At 41.6% G+C, this 20,303-nt stretch overlaps 1 protein-coding gene across 6 annotated transcripts in view; it reads right to left on the bottom strand.

The window, feature by feature from the left end:
* Window positions 1-455: 455 nt before the first annotated feature.
* Window positions 456-20,303, bottom strand: part of mlip (muscular LMNA-interacting protein) — a 30,695-nt gene continuing 10,847 nt past the window's right edge. For 3 of the 6 annotated variants that reach the window (XM_030441406.1, XM_030441410.1, XM_030441408.1), the window contains 10 exons: window positions 15,724-15,861; window positions 13,672-15,201; window positions 12,843-12,914; window positions 12,159-12,254; window positions 11,993-12,076; window positions 11,840-11,893; window positions 10,056-10,103; window positions 9,526-9,588; window positions 9,281-9,406; window positions 456-2,781 (listed from right to left, as the gene is read on the bottom strand). In XM_030441406.1, coding sequence (XP_030297266.1) covers window positions 2,587-2,781; window positions 9,281-9,406; window positions 9,526-9,588; window positions 10,056-10,103; window positions 11,840-11,893; window positions 11,993-12,076; window positions 12,159-12,254; window positions 12,843-12,914; window positions 13,672-15,201; window positions 15,724-15,861 — 2,406 coding nt within the window. In that variant the 3' untranslated portion in view covers window positions 456-2,586. The remainder of the gene's footprint in view (window positions 2,782-9,280; window positions 9,407-9,525; window positions 9,589-10,055; window positions 10,104-11,839; window positions 11,894-11,992; window positions 12,077-12,158; window positions 12,255-12,842; window positions 12,915-13,671; window positions 15,202-15,723; window positions 15,862-20,303) is intronic. The other 3 variants (XM_030441407.1, XM_030441411.1, XM_030441412.1) reach the window with 3 other exon arrangements.

Here is a 20,303-nt window from a genome sequence, read left to right as displayed (position 1 = left end):
AAAGTATTTAAAATAGCTTAAATCGCAAATGTAAAAGGTTCAACCTCAACTACTACATCTCCAGATCACAAGTTGTAGTTTTACTTATGGGCTACACTTTGTATGTCATGATAACACATGCATTTTCAGAGTATGTTGAGTCAATATGTCAAACAGTCTGTATTTGTGTTGTTTTTCCTCCACAGAGTTATTTTGCGTTGAATGCTTTTGTAAAGCTCATGGCTTCACACACACACACGAGTCTCGGTGAGAAACATGTGAACACACGAATGTTATGAATGTCAACATAGCTTTCGTTGGTTTAACAGACAAACTACACATTTTCAATTTGTAGTATTCCGTGAATTTAAGGTCCAGTGAGTCTTGGTTGTTTAGCACTTCATTCATTTCACAACTTTGAGTTTAAGTTGCAAATGTTCTAACTTAACAACAAAAACAAGAATGGCACAAAATTGTAATTACGAAATTTTATGTTTATTTTATGTTCATGTTTATACACATTTACAGCCCGAACGCATACGTCTTGTCTCGGCTTGACAAACAGAAGATGCGTGGGAAAGACTTCTCATGCAGAGCGTTGATGCTGTTCGGGCATCGTTCATTAGCGAGACACTGGCACTTGGCCGATGTCTAACTGACGTCTTTCCAACACCAATTCCAAACAAGCCTCCCGGCGCTCCCCACACTACGTCTTTTCATCTGTGTGCACGGTGTGTGTGTGCATCCTTTTCCTCTGAGGGCACAGAGGAGTGTGGCAGTGTAGCAGTCACGCTACAAAATGTGAAAAACGTTGGTATCCAACTTTCGGTTACTATGGATACCAATGTCCTGATATTGCTGAGTGAAGAGTCTGAAAGTTGGCAAAGAACAGATCCTTAATCCGGACACACACGAGGAGGGCAGGAGATCTTGGTGCGTGTACACTTTTAATTACATCCTGGATGACGGTTTGAACCATCACGTCAGTTTTCCTCTATTTCTATACCATTTATTATCGAGTCAGACGGAAGTCACCGTCGTGGTTATCATTCATTTATGTTGTTTATTGTGAGTTTGCTGTTCTCCTCACATAAACATGGTTGAAATCACATCTGAAGAAATCCTGAACCCTGCTGCTCGTCCGACAGAGCTAAATAAGATCAAGACCTACAGCACACTGGGAGCCCTCTTAGCTGGTGAGCTCAAGGTCATCCAATCACCTCCTGTTATTTTTATAACAACTTCAGCAGTCTTGACTTTCAATTGTGGTTACACATCTGCAGAGGCTCGTGGCAGGTAGCGAACGCTGTGAGTGCATCAATTACCTGCACCACTTTAGCTCCTGCTCCTCAAAGAGCCCCTTTCAGATGGATTTCTAGTCAGGTGAGAATGATCCAACTGTGGCCCTGCTGCTGCAGATGAAAAGCTTTCTATATGCTCTTTGAAGCATGTATTCAACCTACATGTATTCAGTTGTATTATGAGAAAGAAAAACTAATTTAAAAAAAAAAAAAAAATCGAACACTGGGCACCCGCTGCCAGTCCAGATGTAAAAACAGGAGCTGCGCCATGATGTTTTACTGTCTCTCAGGTAACTATAGCAACAGAGGGATGCAATCCTCAGACCACAGGGGACGATACAGGAGTCCTTTATTACATATTAGAGAATTTACTCAAATTATTTGTAATAACATAGTATTTTCTTATAGCTTGTTGATTATTTGTGATATCAACGACCTGTAAGACAAATTAAAGGTCGTACATTTAGTTGAAAAGAATTTCAAAGCCATGTCACAGCTGAACTTTCTCTCTTTGCAACTGGTACATTGCCCATCCCAGCTGTCAAGTCACAGCTCATTATTCGACACGGTCACACCATGATACAATGCATGAACTAGTTATTTTTTTTTATTTTCAAACTTTTCTAATGGAGCAAAGTAGTCAATAACTATGCGTTTCTTTTTAATTAACACCAGTACCACTGGCTCTTGCCTGATTGAGAGGACATTTCCATTCATTGAGCTCTTTACCCTGTAGTGCCGTCGCCTGGCGCCTTTTAACTCTCTGCGGCCCAGCAGGCTGCGCCGGACTGCAACACTAGCCCCTACTGAGAGAGTCCTGTCGTTGTCCCAGCTTTTGAGTCCGTGTGTGTGTTTGGCTCCTTAGCCTCAGTCTCTCAGCACAGTGTCGTGTATGTAGCCATCAAGTGCACATTAAAGACCCCTTTTGTTTCAAAACAAATCAGATACAAATATTAAACAGTCGGCCAGCTTTTTAAACGATCTCTCTGAGTTAGTTAGCTTCGTGGGGCCAGCTGGCTAAAGCTGATCAAATCTGCCAGCGATTTGGTGTTAGCACAGACAGAAAAAAATACTTGCCAGCTAGAATTCCTGCTTTTGGCTATCTCTGTCTATGCAAATGGAAAGCTTTACCATCTTGCATATTAAATCATTGTTGTCAACCATGTATGTATGGCTCTGCACTCATTCACTAAGTCAGCTGATGTGCAGTCAACCTGTAATTTCGCATTTACATAATGGTTTTCAATATAGACCGTGTCCTAGCAGATAATTGTTTATTACAAAAAGGGGGGTCGGGGTTAATGCTTTAAATATGAGTCTCAAAAGCTTCCAGTCGGCCCTCGGTCGGGCTGAAAGATGTTTTCACAGGGCGACTGATCTGGTCTTCAGGCTCTGTGATCTGCAGGTCACACACTGAGAAGGGAGTTCTTCTCTCAGGCTTCCTCTCCTCTCTCCACATTCGGCCTTTTGAACTTGTGTGAAGATCTTTTCTTGCCACCACCTAGAAAGGAAAAAGACAAAACGGTTTCCAAGTGTGATCTATTCGTACTAGAACGAAAGAGAGCCGTTGACTAACCCTTCTCACAGGTCTGAACCACAGAGGACGTATGAATGAATGCATCGCTGTATCTTGTTTGTCATACTATGTTCTCTTTTGTTGTGTGGCCTACCCTAATTGAAAGCCGTATTGAACAGTGTTTATGATTTCCAGAATCCTGCTGTTGAACCCCTTTCGGCAGACACACACACTGTGACCGAAACCATTACTAACTACATGCTTTAAAGAATGATCTTGTTGTATGACAGAAATCGGACGAAAGGATCGATATCTGTCATTACTCTGCGTCCAGTGCAGAGCCTGGCCCAGCTCTGCCTTGCCGGCACAATCCCTGGATGCAGGAGAAAATGGTTGGTGTTGCCTTCCTTGTTTAGTTTAGGTAAAAAAGGTAAAAGGTAAAAAATGCTGTATGATGTGTGACAGTCCTACAGACACAGTGGTTGGCAAGCTGTTCATTTGTGCGCTGGAGCTATTCTCTGTGAACCAAACGCAGGGACAAAGAAGAAAGCGCCCCTTTGGTAGAAAAGACATAAACCCCGACACACACTTCATTCGACGATTTTCACAGGGATTGATCTACCCACGCAGGCTTTCTTATGGTAGTGGACTGTTCCAGACCTGAATGCGTTTATTGCTGCAGGATTTTGTTTTTAAGCTATGTGTCGTGGCATTTACTATTGTCATTCCTGGTGGCTGTTATATTTTATAACTGAATGGTCGGGGACAAAGACTCTGGTCCGGTCCCTGCTCCTCCAAAATGCTCATTACTGCAGGTTCATACCTCTCTACATGTTGCACAAACACTAGAGTCACATTTTAATGTAATGTGCCTGTAAGTTGCCTCACAGTCATGACATACAGGGATCACCATAGGCTCTATAAAAGAATTAGAAAAGAACTGTTTACTTCAGCGATGACATTACAATTTTTTTTTTCATGTAGCCGTGCTTTTCACGAAGAGTGCTTTATAGAAGTGTGAAAATGTAAAATGTAAATGTAAGGATTAAAGCCCAAAGACAGGGTTTGTAGGAATATATGAAGGAAGCACATTTTCACTGGACTTATCAGTTTGATCGGTTATAGACTGTATTGAGGCAGCAGAAAAACATTGTTAGTGCATTCAGTGCTACCGGTTGGTATTTCACAGTCGAAGCCCTCTGAGAAACAAGCCAACAGCAAGGTAGAGCAGGAAACTGGTGTCAAACACAATAACCATGATCAAACACAGTGCAGTGTTTCTGTGCTTGTGTTGTGTTTAACAGCTCAACAGCTCTCATTTGCTGTGCCAAAGGCAGGCAGGGCCAGCTTCTTTGACACAGCAGAGTTTAAACTCGCAGAAGCTGGCAGGCTTTAATTTTGGCCTTAGTGAACCGAGAAGGACGTGAAAAAAAAAACAATCTAGTCGTACTGTATGTTAAAATGGCGCCCTTTGGAGGGCTTTTGCAACCAGCCGAAGCTAAATTTGTGCTACTCACAGAATACACCCTATCTTTGGGGGATGCATATAATTTGCTTTTTGCGCAATTTAGAAAACGGAGAAAAGAGGACAAAAGAAATCTAGAGGTATTTCATGTTTTTCATCATATATAAAAAAAGAGCTGTTGTATAACTATAACTCCTTTTGTACTCGCTTAAATCAAAATAAAGCAAAACTAGCTGATGATGCTAGATAACGAAGCTATGTTAGCTGCTCGGGATGTTTATGAATCATCTGAATGTCCAGCCTGTTCATTTATTCGGCTCACTGCTGCTGTCAAGTGTCCCTCCTCCTAGCTACAGTGTTCGACATTGTGCCGAAATCCTCTGACCATTACGGACGAATAATGACCCATATTGTTGGGCATGTGTTAACTACCTTATTACAGTGCAACCTCTATTATTTTGCTACGGCATAATAAAAAAAGTAGGTAATAATTTGCTATGTTCAAGCAGCAGTGTGCAGGCTGCAGCAGTTGTTTGTCCTTCTCTGTCTGCTGCAGCTACATGTTTTATGCTTGTGCAGTAATAATCAGACGTCTTGTTGTGATGGGCTTAGCATAGGGCACCAAAATGGCTAGAGCCGACCCTGGTTGCCAGTCAAACTCCAAAAATAACCCCTTTGCAAACCACCGACATGTTCAATTTTTTTTTTTTAATATATATATTTATATCTGGAGGTGGAAGGGGCAGTGGTGGAGTGACTCCTGTTTGTGACTGCATTACATGATTTGGAAGCGTGACACCAGGGTATATTTTGAAGGACACCAAAGTAGGTGTGTGACCAAGGAAGATCTCCTCTCCCGCATTCAACATAATACCTATCTATAATTGCAAAACATTCTCAAGTGATAAACTACTCAGGAATATAAGGAGATATATCAATCTGCCACTGGTTATTATGTTATCTCAGGCTGTGGCTCTGCGGTGACTCAAATATAATTGGTTCAGGAAATTGCTCGACAAATCAGGCCGTAACATTTGTGTGCCGTGTTTGATGACATGATCTTTCCCTAACAGCGTTGCTGCTAGAGAAAAATGGACCAGAAACATACAACAAAGTTTCGGCGCATCTGTGGTTTGCAGAGGTGTGGATTTCTACTTACTGAGCTACTTACTTCAACAGTACAAATAAATACAAATATGTATGTACACGCATACAGACATATGCCATCAGAATACATTTAAAGGTGCTAAAATCACGTTGAAATGTATCCTACATTTGCTTTACACTGAGTTTACGTTTGTTATAATCAACGTGTCAGTTTTACAATTCAGTTTCACGTCAGAGATAGAAATGTGTTGACTGGTGAACTTCAGAGGGGCTGACGGAGCCAGGCTAACTGTTTCCCCCTGTTTCCAGTCTTTAAGCTAAGCAAGGTGTATCTTTATACCTAATGTACAGAGAGTGTTACTGATCACCTCGTCTACTCTGAATAAAATAACGAACTATTCCACGAGCTGTCACAGTATGAAATCGCACGGACGAGCTGCACACTGAACTTTGAAGCAGAAGTGTTTGCCGGCGCCACACAGGCCGCTAACTGATGGTGTAACGTCAACAGCAGGCATAACCCCATCACCCTGAATTAACATGGAGCAGCAATTAATTAATGAGCACCCCTCTGCATAATGTCAACTGCAATGAATCAAAGATCTGAGGTTAAGCAACAACAAGATAACCCATGCTCGGTCGACTGTGCCAAGATAAGGAGCGAATTGAATCACACACTGAATATAAATGTTACAGCTCGTGGCTCACAGCGCTCCGCACACTCAAGTGTTCCACAATCACAACACACCAATTACAAAGTTTAATACTACGGCAAGATATATATTGGCGGAAACAAGCTACCATTTGTCTGGCTGCTGTTTGTTCCCCCGAAGAAAAATGGAGAGAAAAGTGTTTTTTAAATCAAAAACGTCAAGAACCTCTCCGCTGAGGAAGACTGCTGAAAGCGAGCATAAGTGGCTTAAGTGTCCATGTCAACAGTTTCCCATATATCTGAAAATCTGGTCCTTGACTGCCAGTTTTGACCTTGGCATTTAGTGAGTCACATATTCAACAAATGAAAGAGGCCTCGCAGTATAATTGTGCTTAAAGCACGGTGTTACAAAGGGAGCTTAACCTTTGTTTTCGCTGTAGTGGCCTTCGGTAATGATCTGTGAGTGATTTCATAACCCTAGTGGTTCTATTGATTTCCATTTATTTTCTGTTCCCCCGTCACAATGCGGGAGCAGGAGATGGGGATTGAAAACTGGTCACTGAAAAGGTTTATACCCAGGTATTTATCCATTAGAATAATGATGCTGAAAAGAGCTTTCTGTGTCAATAACACAAATAAAGTAAGAAAATACATCTGCTGCGCCAGAAGGTACAGGTTGCAGTCATTGATTCTGTGGTTCAAAACATTATTCTGTTTGTGTGTAGTCCAGACCTAACCCCTGTGCACTTTCCTGCAGTCTAAATGTGTATATTTTACCACTTTGCATTGATGGTTCCTCTCATCAGCAGGGAACCTGGAGTGGTTACTATAAATTCGCTGATGCAGAGTAAACAGGACTTAATGTGAGGATGCTGTTTAATGTTGTTGTGGTGTTGTTTCTTTAATTAGAGGCTTTGCTAGCTTGAAAGTTACTGTGAATCTGTGTCGGTTACAATGAACTCTGACAGTAAAGAAAAAAACTGAAATCCTCTCCAACCACTTTATCCACTTGCACCAAACACACTGCTGCCCTCCAGGAGTTCCAAGAAGGTGGTAAGCTGTGCATAAGCAACTTTCTATAGCTCTCTATTTCAAGGTGTTTAACAAGAAAAGGTTTGGGGACACGCCAGAGTCTTAGCAGCTAGTGAAACGAAAAGGGATCGTCCTCTGGAGGATTCGACAAGGCTCGCTAACAAGACGGGCGACGTGGCGAAAAATCTAAGAAAAGGAGAAGAGAAGGATGACTGCAGAGTCCGACTTCTTTGGATTCAACTTTTCAAGGAAACACAAAAAAATAAATGTGTAACACATCTACCCTGTGTAGAGGATATCCAATTTATTTTAGTCATAATGAAAACAGCAGTTTATTAGCTCAGGACTAAATATGCCATTGATTTTGTCGGAGGGAAGTCAGCTTCAGTTAAATAGATGTTCCCCAACTTCCCAGTCTTCCATCCATTAAGCTACTGAATGATACATTTGGTTTTCACTTGCAAATTAGCAAATCGAAAATTGCTTTTGGTTCTGGCTGAAACTTTGTTAAATGTTTGTGAGAGGAAAAATTCCCCCAAAAATGAAATTGCAGTCATTGCCACTACATCGTAATGGAAAGTCAGCTGGAGCTTCGTAGGCCACAACAACATTTCTGGAGCTCCACAACAAAACAGCGTTGCAGCATTCTCCTAAACTACTGAGGTGGAAAGGGACTTGTTTTAGAATGTAAAAAAAAAAATAAAAAATCAACTCGATCTAGCCCCAAGATCCCAAATTGATTTGAAAGGACATCACTTACACTTTTTTTAAGCCAGAATTTACTCTGCATCTGCTTGCCAAAAGCGTTAGCGTTAGTTGAACTGTGTGTCAAGGGCAAACATAATGTCTTTTCAAATCAAGTTAGCAACACCAGGCTTTCAGTTTCTTCATGTTTTCTAAGGTTTCACAACAGGTCCCCATCTACTTCAGTTGCTTAGAAGAATGCTGCAATGCTGTTTTGCTGCGGAGCCCCGGAAATGTTTTGTAAATCTTCAAATAAATAAAAGTGGGAAGGTTCATAGATCAGATATGTTTAATAAAAGTTTACTAAAGTATATGAACATTGGAGATATATGTCAATACCTGACATATATATGTCTTGTATGATGTTTATGAGCTTCATTGTTAGAAGACAGGTCAGCTGAACTGATTATTTAAACTGGATTATTAATGTTAGAGCACCCTCTGCTCTGGGTCCGGACTGTTGAGCCAAACTCCATTCTAAAAGCGGGTGCCTTATGACGGGGATTTTCAGACACAATAGCACACATTTTCATGTCCTCAGTAAGGTGTCCTTCTGGTGACGCATGCCTGCTCTCATCTATGAGCCCAATATGTCAAGTGTCGAGATTTTTCACCTAGTGTGAAGTGAACTGGTTCTGTCTCACTGTACCTGTGCTCACGCTGCGGGAAAAAACATCTCCGCCTGCTGTCACCTCAAAATATGAGTCATGGCCGTGGGGGTCATCAGTCAGAGGAAAAACAGAAAAACATAGAACAGTGGGATGTTGATTTTTGGCACTGATTGTGCAGAAACCTGAAACAGCTCCTTTTCCCTTTAAAGTTGACTTCCTGTTAAAGTCAAACTTTCAGTCTTCCATCACCAAGGGCCGTCACCTGAAGGTAATTCTGATACATGAAAATACGATCGTCTCTGTGTCATCACGGTTACAGGCAATACATTGCTACAGTTTATCTGTGTAAAACTATAAACGTATAGCTTTTTTTGCAGAGTTTAACCATATTAGAAGGTCTTCTTCAGCAAACGTAATTTCCTCAGTTATCATGTGACTAAAGTTTGTTTTTTTTCTTCTGAAGAGGTCCATTGGTAACGGTCAAAAGCCCAGGGAAAAGGCTAGCATGAAATGATATTATATGTTCTTCCCTTATTGCACTGCTCATTTTGAAGGATTCAACTTGTTCAAGCAAACGGGGGTTTTTTTTTGCAGTGAAATGAAAAGCTTCTTCACTTACCTCAAACTTTTCTACCCTGGAAACTCGTCAAACTTTGACTTAGTCATCACTCAATTGAAATTCATGAGACACTTCCCCTTTGAAAGCCACATTTTAAACCCACACAGACTGTGAGTGATACAAAAAAGACGCAACTTGATATCTTGATGTGACTTGGGACAAAGACTAAAACTATTCTGCATCACCATGTGGGTTCAAAAAACACAAACACAGATTCAGCTGCAGCGTAATATGAACTGATGCCACTAAGTTACCTTGCTGTTGTCGGTGAAGGTTCGCTTGTCGTTAAACTGCCTGAAGGGGTTTGGGTGAAATTCTTCTTCATCGTCGACTGTCAGTCTTGGAATGGCCGTCATTGGGCGAATAACCCCGGGCTTCGTCTGGATGGTTGACAGCAGAGGGGAATTCATCCACGTGACTATCTCCACATGACACTTTGCTTTATCATTGTGATTGAGGTTGCAGGCAGCAGCAGCCTGACAATCAAGTGAATGTTTACCTTTTTACGATCAATAAGGTTTCGTTCCAGACTGGTAGGTGGGTGCAAGCTGCATAAAGAGGCCTGCAAAAACAATGTGGATGAAAAAAAAAACATAGATATTAGCGAATACAGGATTATCTGTATCTGTTTAACCAGCGTAATTGTCTGTATCCATAGCTGTACTCGGAATGGGCGGGGCTTAAACCAGATATGGGTAGTGCTTGAATCTGAAGGTGGCGGTAACAGGAAGTTATTCATTTAAGCCTGAAACTGATATGAGTTGATCGGAAGATGTTATTTATTATGTATCAAGAAACTTTACTGAAGAGACTTTATGCCAGTTTCTACATGATGTTGCTTTAAGCGAGATACTTTATAATCCAAATTTGGGCTGCAAAGGGGAATTACAGGAAGAAGACAGGAATCTAAAACAGAAATACTAAATAATCTTTTTAAACAAGGAGAACCAAAGTGTTTCTGAGAGGGCAAAATCGTTAGACTGTTCATTTCTTTAATTCAACAGACAAAACTACCCGACTCTTACTCACATATTTGGTTTCACGGCCCAAGGATTTTGGAGATGATGAGGTGTTCTGCTGAAAGGGAAAAAAAGGCAGACACGAAGCAACAGTTACACGAGCCTCGTCTGCTGAGAAAAATGGAAAACAAAGTATCTGAAAGTTATTCATCCACTTTTTCAAATATGTGACTTTCAAAAAATACTAAAAGGAAGATGAAAAGAAATCCTATTTGGTTGACAAATCATGGTTTTACTCAGTATTTATTTGAAGATAATAAGCAGTGAAGCAACAGTATCATGTTGTTTATTTATTCTATCGCTCAAGTGTTCTTTTTCCTTCATCAGTGATTGAAATGTTACACATTTTCCTCACTTTACCCTTAATCATCTAAATGTCCACTGAAGTCTCCTGGATGACAGTCTGAACTTGATCTATTTTACATTCACACACACACACACCCACACACACTTGTTTTCTCTGATACCACGGCCCTTTGATGAATAATGAACACATTTCATTTCTTGTGCTGATGATTATACAGTCAGAATTCACTTTAATCTTATTTCCAGTTTGTGTTTCAGTACAACACAGTGCGGGGCGTTTGTTCCGTGGCCAGTTTCTGTATTTCCTATTTTCTATTTCATCTTTTTTAAACCATTTACAGTTTTAGCTACGTAAGTCCTGTGTTGATGTCGATGGCGAGAGGTGCTAAAATTACAAAAAGGATGGCGAAGTGTCTAGACTAGAAAGGTCAAGACTGAAAGTTGATTTTTTTATTTACTGAAGCAACAAAACTGCACACTAAAGCGGCGTGAGATGATACAAGGTCTACTTTGCATCTGACAGCTCCGGTGTGGAGGGACATTTTAGTCAAGTTAAGGTTACCGTCAGACATCAAGTTAACCCATTCAACCCCATACGACAAAATATTTATGAGATTTTTACAAAACGATGATGTATTTTTCAGCTTTAAAGGTGCTCTGTGGTGTTTTGAGAAAACCAAATTTATCAGAAGAGAAAAATCTCCATGGACTGTTTTTTAATGCCATAGCAAACTAAATCAAAAAACTCTCTTTGTTTTCATGACTGAATAAACACATTGGACAACACAATTTCTGTTTAGCTTTGTTTATATTTGGCGGACCCTGCCAGCTTCAAACAGCGTTCAGAACCTTATTTTCCTCTAAAAACAGCTTGTTTAATCAGTTATGGACAAAATGAACTGAGTAGAAGATTAACCATCCTGTGGTTTTGATCATGTCTGATTGCATTGTTGTGATGATAGTTTGGATCACACTAGGTTCATCTTATTAAAGAAATGTGGACAAGTTGCGATCAAACCCAGTTTTTTAAGTCTGTTGAACATCCTGAAGTTTCAAAAAGTACCAGATCAGAGACAGAATGAATGATGATTAGACTTTTTTCTGAATTTTAAGGAATCGTTTACTAAGAGTTAGGCAAGGAGACTGAAGTCAGTCGTATGCCTGTCCATTCAATATACCTGTCCAAATGTAACAAAACCCACCTACCAGTACTTCTAAGCTCACAAATGAACACATTTTAGCAACACCATTATTGTTTGTTTACATCTGATGTCAATGTACATCAAATTGTTCTTTGGTTTGTGTTCTGTTAGCTAAGAAAACTGTCTCCTGCTCTAACTTTATATTCACTTGACAGACACCAGAGTGGAATCCATCTTCTCATCCAGGGATAAGTGTATTTCCCAAAGTAATTCGGTAAGAAACTGCAAGGGTTTAGGGGGGAAAGCCAAGAGTTCACGAGCTTGGTGTTTATGGAGCACACTTTACCTGCAGGCCGGGAGTCGATGACCTGGAGGACTGCAGCGATCGGGACGCTTTGCTCTAACAGGTTGGAGAAATAAACCCGTTACATCAAATTTTGTTATTACAAATCAGCATCTGCGCATGTTCTGTTAAAATGACACGACTGATTGAACTCACTTCTGGAATGGAATTTGCCAATATTTCATCGATTACTGCGTAGAGCTCCTCTGACTGTTGCCGGAGCTGAGCTGGGGAGCACATCTGTAGGAAGCACATATTCATGTTAGCGGTCTGTTATGCGAAGCGTGCAGTGGAAACCAGCAGCGGATGGTTGCAGCAATACCTCAGCGTGGGTGTCCACGACACCTCTGTCCAGCGTGACGCCTCCGTCCGTCATGTCACACGGACTCTCCCCTCTCTCTACCTGCTCATCTATGGCCTGTGAAAGCAAAGCACAGCGGACAGACTGCTGCTTTCCTGTCTTAGACGATGCTGCATCATGTCCTGAGACGATTCACATTCAGCCACTTTGTATTCCTCATAGACAGCCCTCCCTCCTCTGTAGCTCTTAATGCATCACTCCACAGTGTGGATAACACAGCAATAAGCCGTTTTTCATATCTCTCTGGGTGTGATTTGACTCTTACCGAGCTTTAAGACACCAAACTCTTTCGGCTGCAATATCTGTAGTCTGTAAATCCTTAAGAAATGTGTATTCTATCATTTGCTACAAATGTTATTCTCTATGAAGTCTGATAAAATAGATACATATTTAAAAAGAAAATCCTTCCTTTCAATGCAAACTCAGCTTTGGCGTATATTCCAATTTTACATGGATACCCTTTCTGTGTGCTGGTGCCCCCCCCTGCGTCTAGTGTTATTTCTTCCGCTCCTGCCTCTTTCATATCGTGGGTCCACCACCGCATTTTTCACATCATACTTCATACAGCTACAGCCACCGCTGGCTTAATATTCAACAGGATAAAAAAATGAATACGTGGATTTCGTGTCCAATAAGTGAACTCACCTGCTGATCCAGAAGGAGGGTGTTTGTGGGAATTGCAGCGAGCGATTTGTAGCTCAACTTAATCTTGTGAGTCTGGAGTTGGGTTTTTTTTTTTTTTTTTTGAGAGAGAGAGAGAGAGAGAAGATCGAGGCAATGAATATAAATGAAATTGAAATTGAAATATGAAGACAGACTCTGCAGAGTGTTTCGTGGAAAGGCATCATATATGTTTCACATCTTCTCAGGCATGCTTTATCTCAGACCGCCGCAGGCTGTTAATCATGCAAAGCAGCCAGCCTCACCGGAGACACCCGACAGCAAGAACAGCAGCGACATGTGTTGTCTGCTTTTACAGCGCCGGAAACCAACATCGCTTTGTCTGTCGCTGCTCAGACGGGTCATTTGACTGATTGTAAATGTCGCCAAAACAGTTCAGTTCACGACATCTCCTGACCGACGGGCCAGAAAAACCAGATTGGCATGTTCCGCATGTACTTGCTCGAGATAAATTGGATCCCTGATGTGTGTTACACTGTACTTATCTTCAGGCTCCAGATTTTAAAAAAGCTGCTGCAGTGATTTTATGATGATGAGTTCCCTCTCGCTTTGACACTTCAGATACAACAGCCGTTCCAAAATCAAGCAAAGGTCTGTACCAACATCAGTACATGACACAACAGAGACAAACAAACAGAGATCTAAAATCAGCTCCACACAGAGGACAGCACTTGATATCTAGCCGACAAGTAAGTTGAGATTTTGACTACAAGGCATAGGAGGAAGGTCCATCACTGCCCGAACACATTAAATAAGTCAAAAGAAGACATGCACGCAAGCAGACAGCAGCTACCTTTCTTTTTTTACCCTCCCTGTCACTGCAGTCTGATATTCCACTCCCCGGCCTTGGGGAGGGTGTGGAGTGCAGGGAGAGTGAAGGGGACGGGGTGAGGTCTCTGATTGGCGGAGCCGGAGAGGGCGTTGGTGTGGGGGAACCGCCGGGTGACAGCCATCCGGGGAAAACCATGGGCGTGTAGCGGGAAGGAGACAGACAGTGAGCGTTGTAAAGAGGCTGTGATGTTGCGGCGTCTTTGGACTCACACCTTGCCGTGCTGCTGTGTGAGGGAGGCAGAGGAGATGGTGTGCATGAGGGCTGATGCTGGGGGGAGCAGAGAGGCGAGGATCTCAGCTTTTGAGAAAGCGAGTGAAGCTTTGAGAGGGTTGAGTTTTGACTCCAATTCCGAGGCTCAGACGTCTCTTGCTCCTTGATAAATTTAGAGGATGGGGTGATGAGTTTTTTAAGGTGATTGTCTGCACCGCCCTCGACATGCGTGCGAGCGCTGCTGGGCCTCGGCTCGGGGGACTTGGAATTGGAGACGTGGTGCGGTTTCTCGGAAGCTGCGCAGTCTATTTCATCATGCTTCGGTGGAGCAACAGATTTGAAGTTGGTGCAAAACAGAGACGGTGGAGCTCGAGGCAGCGTGGGGGGTGAAATAACCTGCTCCCATCGAGGTGCGCTGCTTGAGCGAATCCGCTCCAAACATCCTTTTGGTTGAGTTTGAGAGCATGCTGCGTTGAGCTCATTTGACTGCACAAACAGAGGAGCGGTGACGCATCTGTTAGGCTCCCTGTGAATGTGGTTTTGACTATCAATAGACGCTGATGAGGAGAACTGGGAGGAAAGCTCCAGGGGAATGGAGGCCACACTGGAGGCTGCTGAGCACGCGTTACAGAAGGACAGGGTCACGGGGTTGACAGGCCAGCAGGGGGTGTAAGGCCTCTGCAGAGCAGCGGACAGGACAGGAAGACGGCCTTTTCTCAGGATGGCAGTGAGGAGGGAGAGTCGGGTGAGAGGAGGCCGGTGCCGGGGAGGAGGGGACTGGGGACAGACAGAGGAGGACAGACTCTCGCAAGATGAGAAACAGGTTTGAGGGAGGTGAATCAGGCTAGAGCCAGGCGCCAGAAAGTGCCGCTTGATCTGGACGACTGCGGGGGAGAAGACGCCAGAGAGGACAGACGAGCAGGGAGAGACAGTGCGGCTGAAAGAGACAGGAGAGGTGACAGAGGAAACCTGAGCAGCGGACCAGCTCCTCTCCGAGAGGATGGACTCTCTGGATGAAGCCGGGGTGGGGAACATGTCTCCCGAGTCTGTGGGGCTCGCTCTGTCCTCTGACAATCTATTTGCAAAGAAACCCGAGCTAACCTCAGCATGTCTGGAAGCGTCGGGACACGGCCGCCGGGAAATGTCCCTGTGTTTATCAACAGCTGTTTCCATAGAGGCTGTCCCGGCAGTGACGTGGTTGGACGTATTTTGAGACCGAGCGTCGACTGAAGGAGAGGCTTTGGTTTGAGAGAGGCTCACGTGATCCGGTGATGGCTTGAACTGAAAAAGAAAAGAAGGTTTTCATGAAATGTCAGATAGTGGAACCGTGCTTTATCCGATCTCTGCTTCAAACAAAGAGTGACCAAAAGTTTAGGAAATTAAATTTGTTACAGGCTTTTTCAGGTGCATCCACTTTGTTATGCAAAGAAGAAGGAAATTTGCTGTAGCCACTATCTGACACTCTAAGAAATGACTGAAATAAACCCATTACAGCAGAGACCCTGTGAATAGATTAGTTCAATATGATGCTTTTTTTCAGGATCTAATTAAATTGTCAGATTTGAAAGGCAGTAAACGTCCACCTTGGACAGCTGTGTCAGTTCTTTAACTTATTTCCTGACAGTGTTTGATTATGTATGTCAACTTGACGCGTGTATATTTACCCTGAATAAATACACAGTATCTTTACAGTATAGACACACACCCACACACACACATGTATATATATATCTACATATATATGTATATTATATGTTAAAGATCCACATGACATTGAGAAACGACCACTCATGTTGTACTTACTTGAAGCTTTGTCCCTGTTTGGATCATGTTTCCTGCTCCTCCCTCCACACACTCCTTGATAAAGACCTTCTCTGCTTTGAAAAACTCCTCGTCCGACATGCTCTCAGCAGTTGTTTCCACATGGGACGCGGCGATGTTCTGACAGGAGGAGATAAAGCAAATGTTTAGGAGGATCTGAGCAAGTGAAACCCGAGAAAACCCGAGGTGAACTTCAGCCAGCCTCTCTGAGCTCAGGGGGTGTGCTCGGTTTCGCCACACCACCGCACGGCCCACACATATAAAGTGCATGTACATGTGACAGGCACATGTCCTGCTGGTGTGGGGGACATGATTCATGTGCAGGACTGAGCAGCTGAGGAGGGGTCTTGTGTGCACACACAGCTTCAAAACCAAAAGGGTTAGAAAATGGCAAGAAGTTAATGTCTCAACAAGTTTGTCTGGCATTAAGTAAGAACCGGTAATGACCATCTTAGCTACATTTATCTCTTGTCTTTTTGTTTTGTTAATGTTTTTTATGTCACTGAGCGCTTCAGTCTGCCACCGGTTAGGTTTCCATCTGAATGTTTCGGAAATTTTGACTGAATTTTAGAAAATGAAAAGCTGGTTCACCAAGATAAGCACCATAAGGTGAAGAGGCTCCAATTAAAGAGACTTCAAATGGTGAAATAACAAGTTGAAATAAGATGAGACGATGAGATGTCTAACAACGAGGACCCTTCCATCGAGGATCTACCATTGAGTGTTTTGCCAAAAGGGTAAAAACCACCTCAAGTTCATAAATCCTTCAAATCAGATCACATACGAGTGAAATCTGAGCATTGTGTACATCACAAAACCAACCAAACGACCAGGTAACAGGTCAAACGATACGTTATTTGTATGTACTGCCTCTGAAATTTAGTGGAGTAGTAATGCATGAGGTTGCAACAACAGCATACCTCACCCGTAAATTATGTTAAGTACTTTAGGAGTAATTTAACTTGGTTTCATGCATGTAAATCAAAAAGAAAACGAAATCTTGTACTGATTGATATTTTGTAACAGGAAGCATGTTGAACTGTAGCCTATGGATGTAAAATGTGAAGGCGTTTGACATGTTCTTTAATACGACACTCATGTTTGTGCATTAGCCTAAATATTAATGCCTTCAGCCACTCAGCTCAAATTAGCCTAAAAAGGGAACCAGCTAGCCTGGATGTGTGCCAAGGTAACTAAATCTGCCTACCAGCACATCCACAGCTTACTGACTAACACATACATGTCTCATTTGTTAAATCCAAGACCAATATCTACTAAATTAAGATTAGCATAATTTCAGACTACTTTACTTTAACTCCATTTTGTGTACAATATCAATGGTGAGAACTGACTTCGTTGGTAATGCCCCCCGGAGTATTAGCAGAGGCAATGTATCTACACCGCTCATGTCATTACTTGAACTCAACCTGGAATATTCCAGGATGATAAGTGTGACATTTAAACTGGAACGCATCATTACTGCCATGAACACCCACATTTATGGTAATTATGATACTAAAAATATATATGCGACGGCATATGATATTGACACCCTTCAGTTTTCTAAATCAATGAAGTCTTGATGCTGTTTTTCTTTTTTTTGATGATGATAGGCAGCCTCATACAAATGAGAGGCTGCCAGAGTGAAGCTATTCCCGGAGCTGTATTTAAAACAAATGACAGCTTATGATGATAAAATCATCACATACTGTCGGTCAAATACAAGTTATATTTAGATCTTGAACTAAATGCACAGTGAGCCACTCTGAGTCTCCACATGTTTGGACTGATAACACTGTAATGATATCGGACAACTGGCTGAAATCAGTAGATGGAATATAATTAGGTACATTTATTCAAGTACTTTATTTAGGTACAATTTTAAGGTACTTGTACTTAACTTGAATATTTCCATGTTTAATTTCCGTTACTTTCACTCCACTACATTCTGGAGGAAGAATTACTGCATTAAAGAACACATATAAACCCACAAGATAACACTGGAGGAATGTACATTTATTCATGTACTTTTATTAAAGGGTAACTCCACCCATTTTACACACTGAAGTGTGTTTACAGGTCTTGGGGAGTACTTCTGCGCATGTGAAAGAAGTAGTATGAAGACCTTTGTGGTTCCAAAAGGAGCTGCATGTAATCTGATCGATTCCCTCTGGTGATTTCACACAGTGGCGGAATTGCATTGTGGGTTATGTAGGCACCAGGTCTTGAAAAAAAGCAGTCCACTGGTCTAGCATCGTACTCACATAACACTGTTGGATAGTTTAAAAACAAATGATCAAAATCGGTATAGCAGAACCAGAGATATCTGCTTTCTAATTCTTTATTAAAACATGAGGCCTATATTACCCACAATGCAACATAGCCGATGAATCAGATTACATTCAGTTTGCTGTAGAGCCACAAAAGGCTTTACACTACTTCTCCCCAAGACACTTTATTTTGAAAAACTGGTGAAGTTATCCTTTAATTGCATTTTTTAGGTGTATCTACTTTAATTGAATATCTCCATTATTCCATTATGCAACCTTGTACCTCTAGTCCACTACATGGTGGAGGCAAATATTGTACTTTTTACCTCAATATATCGAGTGGAGGAGTTTTAACTAACTAGGACTTTACTTTAGTACTGTTCTTAAGTGCAGTTTCAAGATATGTGTACTTTACTTGACTAATGAGCATTGAGTATTTTCTGTTTACTTTACACTGTACATCTACCCACTTACACTTTGGTGGCAAATATTTTCACGCCACTTATACTACTAATATTTATTTGACTTTATGACTTCAGTTGCTTCTTATTTTGCAGATTTCAGAGCCAATGTAGAACATGTTTTAGCAATCAAAATAAGACAAAAAATGCCATGTCAAAAACAGATCTAATTAAAGTTTACAGTATATATACCGTACACTCATGCCAATATACATGTGTATGTAATATTTACTGTAAATTGTACTGCTGATATTTAAGGCCGTTTATTGCCAGAAAGTTTTGTTTGATCCTTTCTTTTACTCAAATTTAGCTTTTGGGCTTTTTACACTGCTGAAAACATATACAAGTAAATAGAAAAAGAATCTGTTGCCATGAAACTTGCTATTGCAATATTCAAAGTGCAAAGACAAGTCATGCAGGAGAGAGATAAATCATATCCATTTTGGTATGAATCCAATAATTGTAATTAATTTGGTCCCGTTCATTCTGGTTCTTGCTTCAGGCAAAGTCCTTAGCAAATTGCAGTGAACCAATTTTCTTAATCAATTGTGCTTGCTTTTAAATATTAGCTGAACGAGGTGTTGTCTGTCTGCCGGACAAAATATCAGAACAAAATGAAGAAAAACATATGCTCCCCTGCCGTCACCTCTCCGGATCCTCCTGAACTTCCCCTCTCTGGATCTACAAAGGCTTATCTTATCCCATTCACACTATTTGAAGATGATGTGTGTGCACAATTGGCATAAAAGGAACCCTCTCTTTTGTATGGAGGAGATAATTAGGCGAAGTAGCTCAAGGAGTACGGAGCCTCATAATGCAAATCAGTGGCAGACACTCCGAATGCGAGCTGGTCCACTTGAGGTTACACTCACTAATTTGAAATACAGCAAAGGGGCACATTGTTGAATTCATTTCTTTTTGAACCTTGTAGGCTGTTTCAGATCAAAGTGGTGGCTTAATGAGCTGCCGACTGTGTCACAGGTAATCCTTTACATTGATCCCTCCCTCTCAATGTTGAGGCCATCCGCTGTTAAATTTGGTATGGATTATTGCTCTCCTGATAAACATATAACAGAATGCCTGTGTGCTCAGATTAATGACCAGAGCGAGAAAAGCAGAAAGGTTTGACCCCATGCCAACCTCTTCGCTCCATGGCAGCGTATCAGAGGAGAAACAGGTTACTGTGGTCCGACTGCAAGAGTGTAGATAAGGCCGACTAACACAGATCCTGAATAAATGCTGTCTGACACTGACTGAACATCAGGCTGCTCTTTTTTTTTTTTTTTTTTGCTGAACCCTGAGCAACCCTTACAAATGTAACATGTACAATTATTTGCAGACTTATCAACATACTCAACTGTCTGGCAACATTCTAACTGATGCAGACAAACAGAACGTTTACACGGGTGAAGACACTGAATGCATTTTCATATAAGGCAGAGGAGGTTCCAGATGCTGTGTAAGATGGCTCAAAGACAAATAGTGAGCTGCAAATATCTTGTTTGACTTTTTACTACACACTGTCTTTGCTTTCTGGCTGAAATTCAGACAAGATTATCGATACTTTTACTTTCATATGTAAGGCAAACATTAAGCCAGAGTCAGAAGCCGCTTTGCTTAACCCTGATACACACAGGACTGCTATCTGGGGACCTCTAGTTACTTGTAATAATTGTGAAGATGGTCTGAGATTTTAATCCTGTGTGGGTCAGCCAAGTCCACAATTTATACAGTAAAAATTCCACTGCAAGTAACCAATGTCAAATGTATCCCATGTGAATCGACCTGTCAGTGATTTAAGGTCATATTTCCTGTTGAAAATGTTTTATTA

This window comes from Sparus aurata, chromosome 15, assembly GCF_900880675.1.
Source record: "Sparus aurata chromosome 15, fSpaAur1.1, whole genome shotgun sequence".
NCBI classification, from domain to species: domain Eukaryota; kingdom Metazoa; phylum Chordata; class Actinopteri; order Spariformes; family Sparidae; genus Sparus; species Sparus aurata.
This window is presented reverse-complemented; position numbering and strand designations above follow the sequence as displayed.